This window comes from Rhinoderma darwinii, chromosome 7, assembly GCF_050947455.1.
Source record: "Rhinoderma darwinii isolate aRhiDar2 chromosome 7, aRhiDar2.hap1, whole genome shotgun sequence".
Lineage (NCBI taxonomy): Eukaryota > Metazoa > Chordata > Amphibia > Anura > Rhinodermatidae > Rhinoderma > Rhinoderma darwinii.
In genome coordinates, this window is record NC_134693.1 from 48,863,652 (window position 1) to 48,884,375 (window position 20,724).

Genomic DNA, 20,724 nt, shown 5'->3' on the forward strand with positions numbered 1-20,724 from the left:
CAAATTTGACAAGTGTGAAAATAACCTTAGACGTGTCAGACATTCAGAAGACTGCATTAGTGAGGGGTTAATGTTCTAAATGAAAGGGCCCCAGTACACTTTAAATGATCAAGCCATTGATTTAGGTGTAATGCCTCTTCAGTGGTATTGTCATATTGATCTTAAAATGGACATATAACCTACACACAGCTGAGACATGCATTATATAGACTGCGCCACTATTTATGAGAATGGAACCCTTTCAATTTACTATGGCGGAGTATATAATTGCTACATGTAGAAGCTTCCATTATTTCTTCAGTGACAACACTATGTGCTAGTGAACGCCTGTAAATTTGTACATCCTGTAAATTTACTTTATTGCACCTCTGGTGTTCGGACTCTTAGTAAGTAAAATGGGTTTTCCAAGATTTGGACAAAACCCATCTATAAAAAAAGATTAAAATATTTTTTATTTTTTTGGTAAGGTAAGCTTGTTGTTAAAATTCTACTCTGGTCCTATGTCAATAATCTCTTCCAGTTCCTGTCAGGCCTTGACTTGGATAAGTAGAGTCGTGTGATATGTAATTTTACCTTAACCCCCTTAAAATAATAACACATGAAACCGAGGTTGGATTTTAATGGCCACAGCAGCCGTTTATTCTACATTTGCAGAAAATAACATTTTCATAACCAAACATTAAATTAACCTAGAATTCCCCAAAATTGGAATTCTTCCAAAATACACATAAAACAAACCCCTAACAGGGTCAATATATAACACCAATAACATAACCAGGGGAAGCCCTTGAGGTTACTGCAAATTAGAAATAGCCATCTGCCACCACCACTTGTTTTTACCTCCAGCCGTAACCCGGCTCGGAGGCACCGCTCACCTCTGCAGATGGCTTTGCTCATAAAGCACTCCAAAGGGGTAACACCCTAAGAAGCCTTCCACATATTTTTGGGGGACGCAGACCCCTGATGCGACCCCCCCCCCACCAGTTTTTACTGACCAACTTCAAGGACTCCCCCCGCCAGCTACCGTGACAACCTAATTACCACTAAATATACAACAATTCAACAGACACACCATACATTCATCACGCTACCCATTCCAGATCCCAGAAAAAAGGGGGTGGGTGGGCGGGACTGTGATTAATGTGACTCTTCCCGCTGTCTCCAACGTACTGAGGAAAACAGCGGGAAGACCAAGATACACCCCACTCCTCCCATCCAAACCACTCCCTTTTCCCTAAACTCTTCTAAACCCTTCCCATATCAACTTCCATACTTTAACCCTTTCCTCACCTACTCCCTCCTATACCTGTCATGGCGGCCTCCCCTTACTGCTTGCAGGGCGATAGTGCGGCCGCTCCTATCTATACACTAGGCAACAGTGACCTTACACCCATAGTGACGTAATGTCAATCAGCACCTTTGTTCAGTCGCTCCTGCGGGGCGTTACACTGGTTTATGGAAAAAATGTCTGTCATAGAGAATGTAACTCTAAAAATATACAGATAGGGTCTTTAGATTGTGAGCCCCACTGGGGACAGCAAGTGAGGAAAACATCTGTACAGCGCTGCGGAATATTTTGGCGCTATGTATAAGTAAATAAAATCATAAAATGAAACCGTTTCTTTGCCTTTTAACATAGGATAATTCAACATGTTGCCCTATGTTTCATGTTTGCCCTCGTCTCGTGCATCCTGTGATTTAGTTTTCAGTAGTAGTGTAAAATATCTTAATACTGAATTTTGCCTATACGATAGCCTAGACTGGATACATTGTAACAAATTTCAGCTGTAGTATTAGGTCTGTACAGGTTTTTAGCAACTGCGTTTAAGCAAGAATTTTTCCATTCACCGACAGAAAGCAGAGATCCTGACATTAACGTGCTGTGCTGTTTTTCGCAACATCTTTTACCCGTAGCTATTAAATCTAGTGCAAGGACCGCAGGCAAAAATGCAGTAAAAATTCCCAGAATCGAGCGCCACTTTTTTTTACGCGAGCGGACAAAAGCCGCCCGGGAGAAAACCTCCTTTGCCTTCAATTAAAATCAATGGGGGCGATTTCTGCTGGTTTTTTTTGTAGCGTGGATTCTAAAGCCGTTTCCGCTTCAAAATCCGTGCCAACTTTGTGTGAACTGACCCTAAAGGGGTTTTCCAGATCAGAACTCACCTGACAGATCCTCTGGCGTTCCAGCGTCAGGTGAGTAAAGTCTCTTGTATTATGTAATGTTTTTGTGGCGATCCCCCTCCCCTTTTTTGCTGATCTCGGAAAATCACTTTTATGTAAAACTAATACATAAAGTGTAACAAAGTCAAAAAACATTTCATTATACAATAATTGTTCATAAAATAAGAAAACCCTTCATTTTGTCCACTACATCCGCTGGGAGTGGGATCAAAACATCCATTGCTCGTTCAGTTAAATGATACTGAATATATTTATTATAGAGATGTTGATGAGATAAAACTGAAAAACTGTCCTAATGGGCAGTGAAGAAGCTGCATTGTGTGACTCTGTGTCTTATTGTGCAGAATGTTTGCCGATGCTGTTCATTAATCAGGAAATTGAAGGTAAAGTTTCTCCTCTGAAAGTTGCTTGGCTTGTGTGTGTTGCCCGGGGGTCACCAAGGAAATGGGCAGAGCATGGTCACAGCCCAGTTATGGGTGGAGGCTTCAGCTGATGATCCTCTGCATGCTTTGCCGTCAAGGGAACTGTTTAGGATTTTGCCTTTGCACCCAACTCCTTCTCAATAGCAAGAGACTTTAGAAGTGTTTGTGCTTGGCTGTGTACAGAAATAAATCTCCAGTTTGAGCATGCCCTATGTGTGACTGCTCTTCAGAGCGGAGAGTACTATCTGACAGTTAAAGGGGTATGCTGGGTGTATAACTTGCATTTCAATGCCAGAACACTGGGCATGCTTGTCTAATATAATGCCTGTTGAAATTCAGTCTGACCTCATGACAATATCCCATGTCCATGAACAAACCTTTGTATACAAAAAATGCCCCCCCCCCCCCCTTCTCCCTGCAGACACAGCCCTCCAGATCACTGCACAGGGACTATGTTTTAACAGTCAGTGGGGCAGATTTACTAAGACTGGCGTTTTAATAAGATGCGACAGTTTTATAAAGAGGCAAAGGTTTTTTAATAATTCTGTAGAATCTTCCTGCTGGCCATGACGGCGGCCATGCTCCATAATTGTGGTGCAACGACCTCGGCTGTGCGCCATCTCTCCCCACCAATCAGACATGAAATAGTTATACTCACCTCACTTCTCCTCTTCTCTTCGCCCCTCCAATTCCCCTCTGCATGCTGCGGCTCATACAGGAACTTTATGATGAGCAGCGTCAGGGCCTTAAATGCAAAACAGCACGTAATTATCAGTGCTGCATCACATATAACATACTAACGCTACCTGGTGTCAGTATATAGTATGAGCCGCATCATGTTGAGGGGACCCGGAGGGGAGAAGAGGAGCGGGGAGGTTACCATAACTTTTTTAAATGTATTTATTTAATTGTTCAAAGGAAGGGGGTAGTCTGATCTGGAGGGCAAGTTACGGGGCGCTGCACGGGGTTACTACCTTGCTACGCTCCGTAAAGGGAAATCTACGCCAGTTAGGAGCTGGCGTAGATATCCACTATAAATTACGGCCTAAATTATATTACATTTGTTGGGTCACTGTGACACGCCCCTTTTAAAACCACGCCCCTTTCCACAAAAGTAGCAAGGGCAGCTTAAAATGCCATTGGGCCCTTTTGCGACTTTTATACACCAGAAAAATGGCTTCGAAAGGCTGATAAATTCCCCCGGTATATTACAAACTTATAGAAATGCTATTTATCTCCCCTGAGAATCCCTTTAAATATGACCTGTCACATCTCCTGACATGTCTGCTTTATGAAATAATTGTATTTCCCATGAAATAACAATTCTGGAGCAACCTTTCTTAGAAATGTATGAATAAATTGACAACTGGGTGTTCTACACCGACTTACTGTCCAATCAGTGCTGACAGGCAAAGAGACAAATCCCTTTTGACAAGGGGAATGGTAACACCTAGTTGTCAATTTATTCATACATTCCTAGGAGGAATAACAGAGGAACAGCCTAATGAAGAGTTCTAAGAAAATATTTTCCAGAATTGTAATTTCATGGGGAATACAAGTATTTACTAAGGCTTCTTTCACATCTGCGTCGTGCTTCTATACATGGGTTTGGTCAGACCTTTCCGTCAGGGGAACCCTTGAATGGAAACCAAACGGAAACCATAAATATCCATTTGCATTACCATTGATTTCAATGGTAATGCTTCCGTTGCAAATGGTTTTCATTTGTCTCCGTTCCGTAAGGTTTCTGTTCTTTTGACGTAAAAAATAGTGCAGTTGACAACGCTATTGATTCCGCAAAAAAAATGGAAGCCTTACGGAATGGAGACAAACGGAAGCCATTTGCAACGGAAGCATTATCATTTGTAATGCAAACGGAAAGCTATGGTTTCCGTTTGGTTTCCGTTCATGGGTTTTTCCTGACGCAGATGTGAATGAAGCCTAAGGCATGCTCATGCACACGAACGTAGCCATGTGCACGGCCGTGACTTTCGGGCTGGCCGGAGGTGGAGGGTCACCTGGAAGCCGCCCGCAAATCGTGGGCCGTGCACATGGCCGCGGCCATTATTTGCTATGAGCTGCTGGGCCATGGAAACCATGGTCGTGTGCATGGCCCCATAAGAATGAATGGGGCCGCAATTCTCCCGTGGATTTTCGGGGGAATTGCGGCCGCAAAAGCACGTTCGTGTGCATGGAGCCTAACAGAGACAGGTTAGGAGAGGTGACAGGTCCTCTTTAAGTCATCACTCTACTCATGGCATGTTGTGTGTCTGTTTTTTTCTGAAGCTTTTAGTGGTCTAATAATTACATTTTTGTTGGTGCCACAAATCTTCAAAGTGAATAGGAATTTATAGACATGTCAGTAGAGGTGACAGGTCCTCTTTAATACAGATTATACTGTATTTTATTGGTCTTTAGTCTTTCTGCGTCCTTTGTTCCAGATGAGGCATATTTCAGACAGCCATAATACGGCTGCATTTAAGGATCTCTTACGGCGGTAGCACTGAACTGAACTTAGATGATTATAGTCATTTTTCTTTAAAGGAAATCAAAAAAGTACAAAGCCTATAAGGATATATTCACACTCAGAGTCAAAAACGTCTCAAAATACGGAGCTGTTTTCAAGAGAAAACAGCTCCTGATTTTCAGACGTTTTTTGTGCCACTCGCTATTTTTAGCGACATTTTTTACGGCCGGTTTTGGAGCTTTTTTCAATCGAGTCTATGGAAAACGGCTCCAAAAATGTCCCAAGCAGTGTCCTGCACTTCTCTTTCGCGGCCGTTATTTTACGCGTAAAAAAACGGCGCGAAAAACGCTCCGTCGGAACAGAACGCCGTTTTCCCTTTGAAATCAACGAGCAGATGTTTGGAGGCTTTCTGCTTCCGATTTTTCGACCGTTTTTCGGGCGTTTACGGCCCGAAAAACGGCCGAAAATAGGCCGTGTGAACATACCGGTATGTTCACACGACAGCGTTCGTAACGGCTGAAATTACGGGAATGTTTTCAGGAGAAAACATCCCCGCAATTTCAGCCGTAACGGCATGTGCAGGCGCTTGAATGCCGCGTCCATTACGGACGTAATTGGCGCTGCTTTTCATTGTAGTCAATGAATAACGGCTCCAATTACGCCCCAAGAAGTGACAGGTCACTTCTTTGACGCGGGCGTCTATTTACGCGCCGTCATTTGACAGCGGCGCGTAAATATACGCCTCGTGTGAACAGACAAACGTCAGCCCATTGCTTTCAATGGGCAGATGTTTGTCAACGCTTTCAAGACGCATTTTTCGGACGTAATTCGGGGCAAAAACGCCCGAATTATGTCCGTAATTAGTGTGTGAACATACCCTAAAAGTGCAGCTTATAAAAGAATCTGCTAATATTTTGCCCAAACACTTGGGATATATTAGGTGATCATAGTATAGACTTTGATTTTAAAATTTTGCCATCAGCAATGTAAGGTATTTTTATGACTCTTGTGCTATAAATTTATAGTTATGATTGCAAAATTCATGAGTAAGTAGAACTAGGTGTTAGATTGTTACGCCATAAATCTTTCTGACCTCCTCTTTATTGAGCTCTGTTTACAACCTAGGCAGGCTGGCTTGTGTTTGGGATTGTTTGTGCTCCATCAAGTTTTTGTACGGGTTCATAGGCGCCGTATACTGTTATTTTCTCTTTGGGAAACAGCCACCTACCAACAGCTGATGGGTACAGACGACTAGCCTCCTAAATGCCATCTGAAATGCCATTAAATGCATTACTGTGTATTTAATCCACAGTAGAAATAAATAAAGCTGCGGCACTCACCAGTCCATAAATACATTACTTTATTTCATCTTGTTTAAAAGACAGAGAATGGTGGACACATTTGGCAAAACATGGACAACAGCCGCATAGCGCAGCACACGCTTCTTGCTGGTCGGGTGTAGCGCGAAACGGCTGTTGTCTGTGTTTAACCAAATGTATCCACCACCCTGTATATATTTAACAAGATTAAATAAAGTCACTTTTTTATGGACTGGTGGGTGTCGCAGCTTTTTCTACTTCAACTGTGAATTAATTGCTGCGTGGTACTTTGTTTTGGCTGCTGAGCACCATCGTTTTCGTGTCGTTGCTCTATTTGTGACTGTTGCCATTACTGTGCATTCAATCACTTCTTCAGGTAAAGTCCTGATTGTGGCAGGCTTTCGCTCAGGTAAGGTGCTTCCAGGCAGGGATTTACTCATCATTTTTTCAGGAGGCTTCACATACTTTCTGGATATAGCAGCAAATTCTGTGGATTTTTAGCTCAGAATTGCACTGGAAGGGAAAAAATGTTTTGATCCAGCGCTGGGTTTAAAAGGAAATATTTTCCACTTTATTGAAAATATGTTTAAAAGTTATAGCGAGCACAGAGAGGTGGATGCATAGAGCCTACGCGTTTCAATCCATTCGCTTGTTCTTATTCATGGCATGACCAGAATTGTTTGAAACGCATAGGCTCTATGCATCCACACCACTATGCTCGCTATAATTTTTAAACTAATTTTCAATAAAGTGGAAAATATTTCCTTTTAAACTCAGCGCTGGAAACCTTTTTTTCCCGATCTGTTGTGCCACCTTGAGGACCCGTGCTCAACCGAGGATCAAGTGACCAGGACTGGTGAGCTGGAGAAATCCTTCTATTTCTTCACTCAGAATTGCTCCAAATCTCGCCAAGATTACTATAAATGGCTATTAAGTAAATAGGACTGCATATTTCTTGTCAGTTTTTCGCTAATATCCTGGGAAATCTCTATTTCTAGTCAGACAGCAATTTCAGATTTGCTGAGAGATTTCCTGCGTAACTGAGGAAATTCTATTTGGACTAATATATGATGAGATTACTTCCTAATTTGTTTTTAGCCAACAGATCTCCTCACAAATTATTTGAGCTAGACTCTAGTCCGTTATCTGTGGTAATAGTGGAAGCTCTTCCATATTACTCCATATACTGGCCAAACCAGTAGGGGGCAGTGAAGAAAAAATTAGAAAGGTCCAGCTGCAAGGGGCAGTCCTCATGTGAGAATCTTTATTCAATGCTTGTTAGGTTTTCATGTTCATGCAAATTGCACCTCACATCGAGCCAGATCTTAGTCAATTATTGAAATTTATTGTCTGTAGTGATTTTCTCTACAACCACTGCAATATTTTTGTTGCAACATCCTATATCTGTAATTTTGTGTTTCAGAATGCAAAGAGCTTCGAGCGGACAGGTCTCAAGGCTCTAAAATCTTATAAGCACTGAAACTGGGGGGTTCTTAATTGTGATTTTTTTACTAAGCAAAATGAACCAGAATTATATCATAAACCTTACCAAGAAATGGAGTACATGGCGTGTGCCAAATTACGTTCTCCTACCTTGATAGTTTTGCTAAGTGTCAAAAAGAAAGACTTGGCTAAGAGGCGTCTTGTACTAAATATATGCATAATTGCTGCAGTTTACAAGTATACATGTCCGCCAGCCATGAGGTGGCGTAAAGAAAAAAAAAATAAGTGTCTAAGAGGCTTAGCAAGTTGCGCCAAAACAATTATACTGTGTGCAGGATTCTAATAAATTTGCCAAAATATGAACCACTGCGGACACTGTTAACATCTTGGCTCTGCTGTCAATTTTCGATTTTTCATATTTGTGTTTTCCTCCCTGCCTTTCAAAAGCCATAACTTAATTATTATTTTTAATTTTTTCGTCTACATGTTTACTACTATTAAGAATAAGACATCATTTGTCCAAAAAATAACATTATTTTGTGCTGCTATATTCTGAGACCTTAAAACGTTCTCGTATTTTTCCGGCGATAGAGCGGTGTGATGGCTTGTTTTTTGCAGGGAATCTAGTCTCTTCAATTCATGAGACTATTGCTAGGTGTATGCTACTCTACCCATCATCTGTTGTTAGGAAGCTGTTGTCTCCCAAAGAGAAAGATAGAGTTTGTAGAAATTTATGATCTGCAAACTACATTTTCTCTAGGGAAAGGACAGTAATCGAGCAACAGCTCCCTCCCTCCCTGTCCTCCCACTCTTAAGACTGCCATTACTCTCAGAATTGCATCCACTTATGTAATGTGTGTATAACCTGGGACAGTTCAGAAGTCCACAAAGAACTACAAGAAGTGGTCAACAAAGAAAAAATGTTTTGACTGTTTTTGGTTACAGTTTTGTATTTTTTTTTATTTTTGTCCCATTGCAAGCTCCTGTATGCTATGATTTTACAGTGGATAAACTTTGTATGTGTTTTCTATATGTTCATAAGATTGTCCTTTTAAACAATCCAAGACTGTCCAGATTTCCATCATACAACTCATTCATTCACTAGGAATATTAGAGTCATCACCTCTGAAAAGATTCTGCGGTAAAGCCCTGTCTGGACAGCACTTTACCTGAGGGGAAGACTCACCCCAATCAGGACTTGACCTGAAGAAGTGATTACTTGCACGGTAATGCAGACGCCGTTTTCAGACAACATTTAGGGGGCTAGTCGTCTGTACCCATCTGCTGCTTCTAGGTAGATGTCCTTTCCCTAAAAAAATGTCGTTTGCAGATGAGAGGTTCCTGTAAACTCTCTTTTTGGATGTGGTTTTCACCACACTGGTGTGTATCTGCCAATAATAAAGCATTCCTTTAATTTGGCTATAGATCTAAAATAATCATAAGTTGATCTTTCATCTACAACTATGATGTCTGATTTCCACATAATCATACTCATCTGTCTCGTCCGAGCTAGAGAACCCCAGAAAAGTCCAAGCGAGAGTGCCCCTTAAAAGGGTTGTCCACTACCGGACAACTGATGACTTATCCACTGGATAGATCATCATTATATGATCGGTGGGGGTCCGACAACCGGACCCCGCACCGATCTGCTGCTCCAGGCATCGGACGTCTATGCCAGAAGCAGTTGGCTCCGGCCACAGAATAGCGGCTGAGCTGCAATACTGCAGCTCTGCGCCTATTCAAGTGAATAGGAGCAGAACTGCGGTTCCGCAGCATGGCCGCTATGCAATGTACGGAGCCAACTGCTTCCAGCTCCGTACATTGCATACTGTGCAATGACATCCGGTGCCTGCAGGCAACCGGAGTAGCTGATCGGTGTGGGGTCCAGGTGTCGGACCCGCACCGATGATATACTGATGACCTACCTGGTGGATAGGTCATCAGTTGTCCAGTAGTGGACAACCCCTTTAACATATAGGCAGCATTGTAATAATGATGTTACTTGTACGATTACTTTCCACCAGATACTGATTTGCAGATACTTTATTCTACTGCTCGTCCATTCTGCAGGCACTTTATTCTACTGCTCCTCCCCTCCTCTTGCAGACAGTAGACAACTATTGAATTATTTCCCCTCTGCACTATATATATATATATATATATATATATATATTTCCCCTCAAACCAATACTGCTTTGCAGTCTATAAACCGGATTTTTAAAAATCCAAGTCGCTAAAATGTAACATCTGGCTGATGATGTAAAATACTGTAGCGTCCAGAATGTGGAAAAGCTGCCAAGTGTGAACTTGTCCTGAGGCATGAAGTAACTTGTGATCATTATAAACAAAGCCAAAAAACTCATTTCTGTGTGGATGTAAGCAGCAAAATGATGTTTAAAAGCAGAACTTTAAAAATATTAGATGGGCTTTTGCACAAATAAAATCTACCTGGTTTTAATAAGGTTGAAGCTCTTATAAAAAGTTCAACTTTTTACTTGGCATCAGCTATAAATATCACCCAAGTGTTGGCAAGGGCACCAAATGGAATGGCCACCTTTGAATTATCGGATGACCGCATGCTGGGTGGGTAGATGGAAATCCATGTATGAATAAACACAAGCGGGTGACCGTTCTCTCTCAGGAAACAAGGAGACGGAGCCGACACAACACATGTGAATACTGAGAGATAAAGCATTTATCAGGGTGTCATGCAGCTGGTGCTCCCTTCCTGTGGAAGTACATTTTTCATAAGTAAATATCTATAAGATACATTGGCTTCCTGTGAGGCACATACTGTACATATATTTATTTACCTGCCGATTAAACAGGAAGGTCAAATAATGCAAATGATTAGATTCTTAAAAATGCAGTTTACATGTCTAACATCGAACACCACTTTACAGTTTATACATATAATGTGAATAAAATTGTGTAACTTTTTTAATTCATTGTATTACAGCCTATGTTTTACTCTAGAGCGGTGTTCACAGTTCTGCTGGTTGTGGAAACAGATACAAATTTTATCGTTTAGCTGAGGTTTTTTTTTGTTTTTCTTTTAAAAAAGTGGTTTTCTAGTCCTAAAAAATAATGGCCTATTGTCCGGACAGGCTATCAATATCTGATTGATGAGGGTCCAACTCCCGGCACCCCAGCCGATCAGCTTTTTTAAAGGAGCAGCAACGCTCGAACCAGTGCTGCTTCTCCTTCATTTCCTTTACTGCTCGTACTGTGATTTGCCAAAACACGTGCAGCGGGGGTTCACAGTACATCCTTCTCCCATAAAGGCACTGCGGCCCCGTCAAAAAAGTTGTTCGGCGTGAGTTCCCGGGAAAATACACTGACCAATCAGATATTGATTGTCTATCCTGGGGGGATAAGCCATCAATTTTAGGACTGGACAACTACTTTAGGCTTCTTTAACATCTGTGTCGGGACTCCGTTCATGTGTTCCATCGGACCTTTCCGTCAGGGGAACCAATGAACGGAATCCAAACTGAAACAAACGGAAACCATATGTTTCCGTTTGCATCACCATTGATTTCAATGGTGACGGATCCGGTGCAAATGCTTTCCGTTTGTCACTATTGTTTAAGGGTTCCGTTGTTTTGACGGAATGATACCATTAGGAGTACAGATATCATTCCGGATTTGGTCAAAATAATGCTATAGGACGTAGAAAAAAGGACCTCTTCTCTGAAACAAAGTATAGCCAAGAAAGAGTATGAGCCACTATTCTAGTATGGTAAGACTTATACATTAAAACATCATGATAAAGAACATCATGAGAAACCAAATTAAAAAGAGGAACGAGGACAGAAATTTTGAGAAGGGTAGGTTGGTGCCAGCCTTAAGTGACTATATAACATTGGATCTATAAATTATATCTATTATGACCAGAAATCATCCCATGGAGACCAAGTAGCATGAAGTCTTTCAAGCAGGTTATTTACTGTATACTAGCTGTAATATATTCCATATTGCAAACTTCTTAATTCTTACAGACGGTGCCATGAGAAAGTATTCACGCCTTGATGGTATTCCTATTTTGTTGCATTACAACCTTGAATTAAAATGTATTTGTAGGGGGTTTGTACTATTTGATTTACACAACATGTCTACCAAAGTGCAACGTATTTGTGAAACAATATTTAAGACAAAAAAACATAAGCGAGAGCTTTAGTGTGCATAAGTATTCAATATTCAAAGTCAATACTTTGTGGAACCAGCTTTTGCAAGTCTCTTGGGTTATGCCTCTATTAGCTTACGACATCTAGACACTGGGATTTTTGCCCAATCTTCCATGCCAAACTACTTCAACTCCTTCAAGTTAGATGGGTTGCGTTGGTGTACAGCAGTCTTCAAGTAATGCCACAGATTCTCACCTGGATTGAGGTCTGGGCTTTGACTAGGTGATTCCAAGACATTTAAAGGGAACCTTTCACCAGCATTTTACTGATTAAACCAGCAATACCAGGGGGTAGTGGGTGAAATATCATTTCTATTTAACCTAAAATTGTCTTCTTAGTCGGCTCTGTAGCTTTAGTATTCAGTTTTTGAGTGTTCCTGCACCGTATGCAAATGAGCATAAAAGAGTCATATCTTTGTTTGAAAAGAGTCATATCTTCATTCCTCAAGTCTTTCCGAGTTTACCCCGCCTCTTTACTTTTGATTGACAGTTCCTCGCCTTCCCCCAGCACATAAAATCCCGCACTTGTCCATTGATGTCCTCTTCTGGGGTGAGCCTACAACGGGACACCGAATTATTACGATAAAAGGTGCATCATGTTTACAGACCGTTATTTACAGTCGGAGGAGGAGTTTAGCAGAGGGGATAACGGCAATGAAATTTTGATATCAGCGGCCAGTAAGGGATAAGTAAAGTTCAATAGGTGAAATCCTGGTGACGGATTCCCTTTAAGGGCTATATAAACATCTCGTTATGTGAATAAGTTCGCAGTACGCACCAGGAAAGCACCTGACACATACGCTGCATGTGTCCATAGGCCCCCCGGTGTATGCTTTAGACCCAATCATATTTTACAGGTTTCTGAATAAAATATTTATTTTCCGTTTTTTTGCGTCTCCACCTGTGTAATGGCAATATGTGACCATGTATTTTTACAGCGTTGCATGCAGACAAGTTTACAGCTTGCTCAGCACAGTTGTGGTTACTGCTATTATAAAAAAAGGATGATGTCTTTATTATACCCATTCGTGAGAGAGGCACCTGGATGGATAGTATTTTTATTTTTGCTGTGTCCAGTGCTTTATTAGCATTGGATGTGTGCAGCGGAAAAATCAGTTTTTTCCATAATCTCTAAAAGTCCAAAATTGCTGTTCTGTTTTAAAGAGCAATTCCCATAAATATAAAAAAATCACTAGTCATTGAAAGACGTTCTAAGTTTTGTGACAACCCCTGTGAGAGCTGTAAGTTTCACCCTATTGGTTGTCATCCAGTTCTTCCAGAGACACATTTAAAGAGGATGCCACTAGTTTAGCAATGCCCAATTTCCTAGCTAATCTAATAGGCGCTGTCACACTGATAATTCTAGTTCAAATTGTGTCCCAAAAAGTTTATTTTTTAAAAGTTATGATCTTTTTTTGTTTTTTAAATATGGAAATGAGGCTATACTAGACAAGTGGGTGTCAACACCAGCAATTCTCCTGAGGTGGAGCTACGTCACAGCCTCATCAGCATAAAGTTGCTTCACACTGTGTGACAGAGGCTAGAGGGAAGGGGGACCACTTAAAACAGCCTTGTCTCGGGCTGTGGACCACCTAGAACAGTGGTTCTTGTGGCATATGAAAGATGAGAACAACGGAGGTATCACCAGTTGAAAACACAGTCGGGAATGGATCTGTATACTATATGTTCACGCTGTATTGCTGGGCAGGGAAGTGGGAGAAGCTGAGTGACGATTGGACAGCATCCCACAGAAAACATTACACCGCCCAGAGTGAAAAGAAAGAGTTACCTCCCATTTGGCAAGTATAGCCAAATTAGCATGTTTAGAAAAATGCTCATAACTTTGCCAATAATAAAAGTTTTTGAAAAAATAAATTACACTGTAGTTATCAGCATCATAACGCCTCTTAGATTAGTTAGGATATAGGGCATTAATAATCTAGTTACAGATCCTCTTTAACATAGAAAAAGTCAAATGGAATGTTTAATTGTAATTTTTAATTCCGTGACAACTTTAACTGATTGAAGAGGATTGACGTCTATGCTCGCCATGAACTGCTGGACGTTGCCGCATCATGATCAGCATAGACGTTATGCTGATCGTGCAGGCACAGCAAGTGTGCCCATGTGATTAGGAGTGGGACAATGGCTGTAATGCACGGCTACAGCCCCGCTCTAGCGGCAGAGATCAGAGAAAACTCTGATCTCTGTCGTTAACTCTTTGAATACCGAGATCAAAACTGATGGCGGCATTCACAGGGAAAATGTGAAGGGCGACCCACTTCGATCGTGTCACAGGGAATCCTGGGGGAGGCACATAACTTATATGGGCAGACAGCCCAGGGTCCATTAGAGGACTTCAGGTCTGTCTGACTGTATTTCTTGTTGTTAGGGCATACTTAAGTATGCCCTAACAACTGCCTGTGTACTATCAGTGCACAGGCTAATGTGCTGGCATATAGATATATACCAGTACGTTAAAGTTAAAAATAAAAATTTTAATTTAAATTAAAAATCCCCCATTGGATTAAAAAAATTTGTTTACAAATGGTCTAAATGGCTTGCTTTTAATGGCTCACAGCTTCCTTTTATAGAAAGACCTCATAAAAGTGTATTAGGGTCCTTATGTATATTCTAAATCCTAGAGCAGGGACTTTATGTTTGTCTGTATGTTTTTAATGTTTTTTGTGTTTTGTTTTTTTTTACATTGGAAAGGTGTAAAATAGTAAAAACTAAATTTATGGAAGTTCAACTCTGGTTACAGTATTAATTAACGACACTATGATTATCTTATTATGTACCCAGAATGTTTCTAATACATGTATGTGTATACTGACTATTAGATTAACTTTAAATCTTTATGCTTTTTGCGATCTCATAAATTTGTAAAAAAACATTTCAATATTTCCAATGTTAATGTCTTGTTTATTTTTGTATAACTGTGAAAAACCTTTAATAAAAATTGTGTTAAAAAAAAAAGTTTAATTAATATAAAAAAAGTCATGGTAAAAAAATGTCAAAAAATAAACACAAATGCACATTATTTAGAATAAATAAACTTTATTAAATTTAAGTCACAAAACATAAAGTAATAAAACTGAAGCAGGACCTATTTTTTCTGCATTTTTGACAATATAAAAATATATATTAAAGGATAAAGTTAAACGATAATGTAAATGTACCAAAAAATGGTACCTACATAAAGTACAAGTTGTCCCACACAAAAAAAAAAGTATCATACAGCTACAGCAAACAAAAAATAAAAACGTATTAGCGCCAGGACACAAAGAGGAAAAAATTTAAACTGTTCTGTCCTCAAGGCCAAATGTTGCTGTGTCCTGGAATGGGTTAAAATAACAATTTAAAGAGGCTCTGTCACCAGATTTTGCAACCCCTATCTGCTATTGCAGCAGATCGGCGCTGCAATGTAGATTACAGTAACGTTTTTATTTTTTAAAAACGAGCATTTTTGGCCAAGTTATGACCATTTTCGTATTTATGCAAATGAGGCTTGCAAAAGTACAACTGGGCGTGTTTAAAGTAAAAGTCCAAGTGGGCGTGTTGAAAAGTAAAAGTACAACTGGGCGTGTATTATGTGCGTACATCGGGGCGTGTTTACTACTTTTACTAGCTGGGCTTTCTGATGAGAAGTATCATCCACTTCTCTTCAGAACGCCCAGCTTCTGGCAGTGCAGATCTGTGACGTCACTCACAGGTCCTGCATCGTATCGGCACCAGAGGCTACAGTTGATTCTGCAGCAGCATCAGCGTTTGCAGGTAAGTAGCTACATCGACTTACCTGCAAACGTCGATGCTGCTGCAGAATCATCTGTAGCCTCTGGTGTCGGTGTCCTCGCTCGTCTGACACGATGCAGGACCTGTGAGTGACGACACAGCGTGATCTCTGGAGAACACGGCTGTGTCTGCACTGCCAGAAGCTGGGCGTTGTGAAGAGAAGTGGATGATACTTCTATGCACAACGCCCAGCTAGTAAAAGTAGTAAACACGCCCCGATGTACGCACATAATACACGCCCAGTTGTACTTTTACTTTTCAACACGCCCAGTTGTACTTTTGCAAGCCTCATTTGCATAAATACGAAAATGGTCATAACTTGGCCAAAAATGCTCGTTTTTAAAAAATAAAAACGTTACTGTAATCTACATTGCAGCGCCGATCTGCTGCAATAGCAGATAGGGGCTGCAAAATCTGGTGACAGAGCCTCTTTAAGGACCTGTTGTAGTGATTTTTGCGATTATTCTTTATGTGATTGCATTGGACTTGGATTGGTTAGAGTGACTTTCACTTCTTATGGTCTGTTCACATCAGCGTTCGCCTTCCATTGAGGGGTTCCGTCGGAGGTTTCCGTCGTGGAACCCCGCAACGGAAAGTCAAACGGAAACCACAGCTTCCGTTTGCATCACCATTGATTGCGGGGTTCCACGACGGAAACCTCATATGAAACCCCTCAACGGAAAGCCAACGTTGATGTGAACAGGCCCTTATGGTGGGCTATATAGATTTATTATCAGATTGCCCCATAACAAGATATTTTGCTACAATGGGAACAATTATCCCATGGAAACTGTAATTACTTTTTGCATTTCCGATGGACCGACTCAGTTAGCCGCACACTATTCATTTTAAACTGGTACAATAAATTTTTGGACATGAAGGACCATTTTACATTGGCCCGGTGCAGTGTTTCCATTATATACAAAATGATTAATGCTCCGATCACTAAGTCACGTCAAATTGTTTATCTGCACCAAAAGGTTCACCACTAGTTGTCAAGTTTCCTTCACCAATTCATCATCATTTTTTCTTAGTCGGCAATATTTTTTTTCAGTCTTTCAGTTTGTCAAGAAAGAAGATTGTCCACTACACAAGCTATGATCAAAGGAAAAGAGCCAATGCAGCTTTCCTGATTGGAGCGTATACGGTGAGTGTTTATTAATGATGAGGACCCAACAACCCGCTCCGTTCTATACTTTGAACATGGTGGGCTGTCATTTGCCCCTTGTGTGTGTAAGAATTGCTAGGTTCCTGACCTGCTGTGCTTTCTTTTCTGAGCCGATCGTCTATGTGAGATTCTCATTCTAGCTTGTTAATATTTTAGAACGGGACAGAAATAAATAGAACAGGTCTCGAATGTCAGGTTCCAGTTCAGTCTTTGTGACATTATACTGTGTGCAACAAAGCAAGCAGTGCAGAAATGGTGCGGATCTAAAAGGACTTTATCTTCAGACTAACTGGTATTAATGGACATCTCTGGTTGCAACTGTTCTCTGTGAGCTAATTCTGTTTGCTCATAGTTTATAATGAGATACAAGACCATGTTACCTTTATTAAATCTGAAAAAGAAAATTCAACAAAACTGATACTTGTAGTATTATTTAGAGTGTATGAAGGAGGTACAGTCGAGATATATTTTCATATTGAAGGAAACCCCCCACTCTATGGCAGTCATTTGTCCAAATAGAGACTATACACTAAATGGCCACTTTGTTAGAGACACCTGCCTTTTCAGGACTGAAACGTCCCAGTATGCAAATTAGACACATGACCCTGAGTGCAGAATAAAATCCCGCGAGCAAGTTTTCCACTGATCGAACGATCTGAGTGACTTAAAATCAGTGCTAGACTAGCCAGGGGGCGAGTATTTTAAAATCTGCCAACCATTCGGGGTCTTCTTATGCAACAGTGTTCAGAGTATACAGAAAATGTTGTGATCAAGAATAAAAATCCAGTAAAAGAGGGTCCTGTGGACGTCAACAAGTTGTCGACGAAAGAGGTCAGAGGAAGATGTCAAGAATCATTCTGATGGACAATTGTAGTCGAATGCAACACTAGTCCTCCACCTAATGTGTCTGAACACACAACTTGTCGTTCCTTAGCACAGATGGGCAATAACAGCAGTGACTAATTAAGTGCCATTGCTGTCTAAGGAAAACAGAAAGGAAAGATTCCAGTGTCAACACGTAGTGGATTGCCAAAGCACGTCAAATACGCCTGTAGATGGGTGTCTCTAATAAAGTGGCCATTCAGTGTAGAAAGGGGTTGTACTGATGGCATCAGCATTTGGAAGTGCTTAAAGAGGCTCTGTCACCAGATTTTGCAACCCCTATCTGCTATTGCAGCAGATAGGCGCTGCAATGTAGATTACAGTAACGTTTTTATTTTTTAAAAACGAGCATTTTTGGCCAAGTTATGACCATTTTTGTAGTTATGCAAATGAGGCTTGCAAAAGTCCAAGTGGGTGTGTTTAAAAGTAAAAGTCCAAGTGGGTGTGTATTATGTGCGTACATCGGGGCGTTTTTAATACTTTTACTAGCTGGGCGCTCTGAAGAGAAGTAACATCCTCTTCTCTTCAGAACGCCCAGCTTCTGACAGTGCAGATCTGTGACGTCACTCACAGGTCCTGCATCGTGACGGCCACATCGGCACCAGAGGCTACAGTTGATTCTGCAGCAGCCTCGGCGTTAGCAGGTAAGTCGATCTTACCTGCAAACGCTGATGATGCTGCAGAATCAACTGTAGCCTCTGGTGCCGATGTGGCCGTCACGATGCAGGACCTGTGAGTGACGTCACAGATCTGCACTGTCAGAAGCTGGGCGTTCTGAAGAGAAGAGGATGTTACTTCTCTTCAGAGCGCCCAGCTAGTAAAAGTATTAAAAACGCCCCGATGTACGCACATAATACACGCCCACTTGGACTTTTACTTTTAAACACACCCACTTGGACTTTTGCAAGCCTCATTTGCATAACTACAAAAATGGTCATAACTTGGCCAAAAATGCTCGTTTTTTAAAAATAAAAACGTTACTGTAATCTACATTGCAGCGCCTATCTGCTGCAATAGCAGATAGGGGTTGCAAAATCTGGTGACAGAGCCTCTTTAAAGAAGACCTCCAGTGGAAACACAACTTTCCATGTCTGCATTCCCCACCTGACTGTATACCACATGCTACACTATGTACATGTATACTGTATTTACTTTTTGAACTGCTGCCTTGTCTGCGCTTTAAAAAAGTCTTCTTCTTGATTCTTAGATTTCCCCAGCATTCTGTTTCACAGGGAAGTTATTCAAGCTACAACTGACAATTGGCAGGATTAAAGGGGTTTTCCGATGAGAGACATTTATGACGCATCCACGGTATATGTCATAAATGTCAGATAGATGTGGGTCCCAGCTCTGGGACCCACACCTATCTCCAGAACGGGGCACCCCAAACCCCGTTCAGCCGCTGTGTGTTGCGGCTGATTGAGGCGTTTTCCGACCATGAAAAATGTTATATGGTCGTGAGTTACGTAAACAGCGTAACTTGCTGAGCTACGCTGTTTCCGTAACTCCAATAGTAGTCAATAACAGTTACAGTAGTAGCGTAGCATGCGAGCTACGTTGTTACCGTAACTACCATTAAGTTCTATGAGACTTACGTAAACAACGTAGCTCCGCGAGTTACGCTGTTTACGTAACTCACGACCATATAACCTTTTTCATGGTCGGAAAACACCTCATTCAGCCGCAACACACAGCGGCTGAACGGGGTTTAGGGGGCCCCATTCTGGAGATAGGTGTGGGTCCCAGAACTGGGACCCGCATCTATCTGACATTTATGACATATCCTGTGGATGCGTCATAAATGTCTCTCGTGGGAAAACCCCTTTAACTACATTTAGATAATCTTTCCATAAAATTACTGTGTCACTACAGTAAGTCGGCAAAGAACTAAGTGTATGCCATGGTCTCTCACTGGTTAGTACTGTTGTCTTCCAGCACTACCATTGCACGAGCTGCATGGAGTTTTTATGTTATTGCTATGCTTGCATAAGTTTTTTCTCACTCCTCAGAGTTCCTACTGCACTCCAGAAACTATACTGATAAGTCTCTGTTTACACTAGCGTTGCAGATTTTGTTTGTAACTATGCCAGGAGTTCCTATCGGGTCTCCGGTATTTTTGTTTGCAAGAATAGCACAGGAGACTGAGCTATTCTTGCTGTCAAAAATACCAGAATGGCCAATGGAACCCCTAACGGAGGCTCTAACACATATGTGCCTTAGTGTGAAGTGTACACTATTGTGTGTGTGACATAGAAAAAATAAGATCGTGAGCCCCACAATCAGACAGGGACTGACTACATCCAGTGGAGAATATACAGTACTGTACATTGTAGGTCACGATCTAATTTTTACTATCTTCGAGGAGGTCTAAACTTCTTTTGTTGAGACAAAATGTCTCTGTGTCTATATACAAAGCTCTGCATACATTGCTGTGCATACAATACTGCATCAGCTCACTTACTGGATCTTCAAAGCATTATTCCTTTTGACCTCTGTGCTGCTACATTCACCTTCCACAGTGATATAAATTTCCAGTGGATTACCGTCTGTGTAAGCACGAAACAATCCCATGAATACATTCCCTCCAACCTTCTAATCTTGTTTTATAACCCTGCAGTTGAGGCCATTATGGCATAGTAGCCATTGTGCCTATCTGGACACATTATGCAGTCCAGGAACATTGTTTTGCCTCATTCTTAAATATGCTTCATTTTATTATTTACATATGTGCTTTTGGTGTTCTTATTAGCAGTCATATTCCTTAAAGAGAATCTATCACCTGCCATTAAAACTGCAGCTGACATCTCCGTTAGATTGCCAATGCCTCACAGATTCTGGTACTTCTTTTTTTATAGTCCACC

At 41.1% G+C, this 20,724-nt stretch overlaps 1 protein-coding gene across 2 annotated transcripts in view; it reads left to right on the forward strand.

Annotated features, from left to right (window-relative positions):
- Positions 1 to 20,724, forward strand: part of CDC14A (cell division cycle 14A) — a 92,890-nt gene that overhangs the window by 25,110 nt on the left and 47,056 nt on the right. For both annotated transcript variants that reach the window (XM_075832226.1, XM_075832225.1), the window contains exon 4: positions 16,868 to 16,960. In XM_075832226.1, coding sequence (XP_075688341.1) covers positions 16,868 to 16,960 — 93 coding nt within the window. The remainder of the gene's footprint in view (positions 1 to 16,867; positions 16,961 to 20,724) is intronic.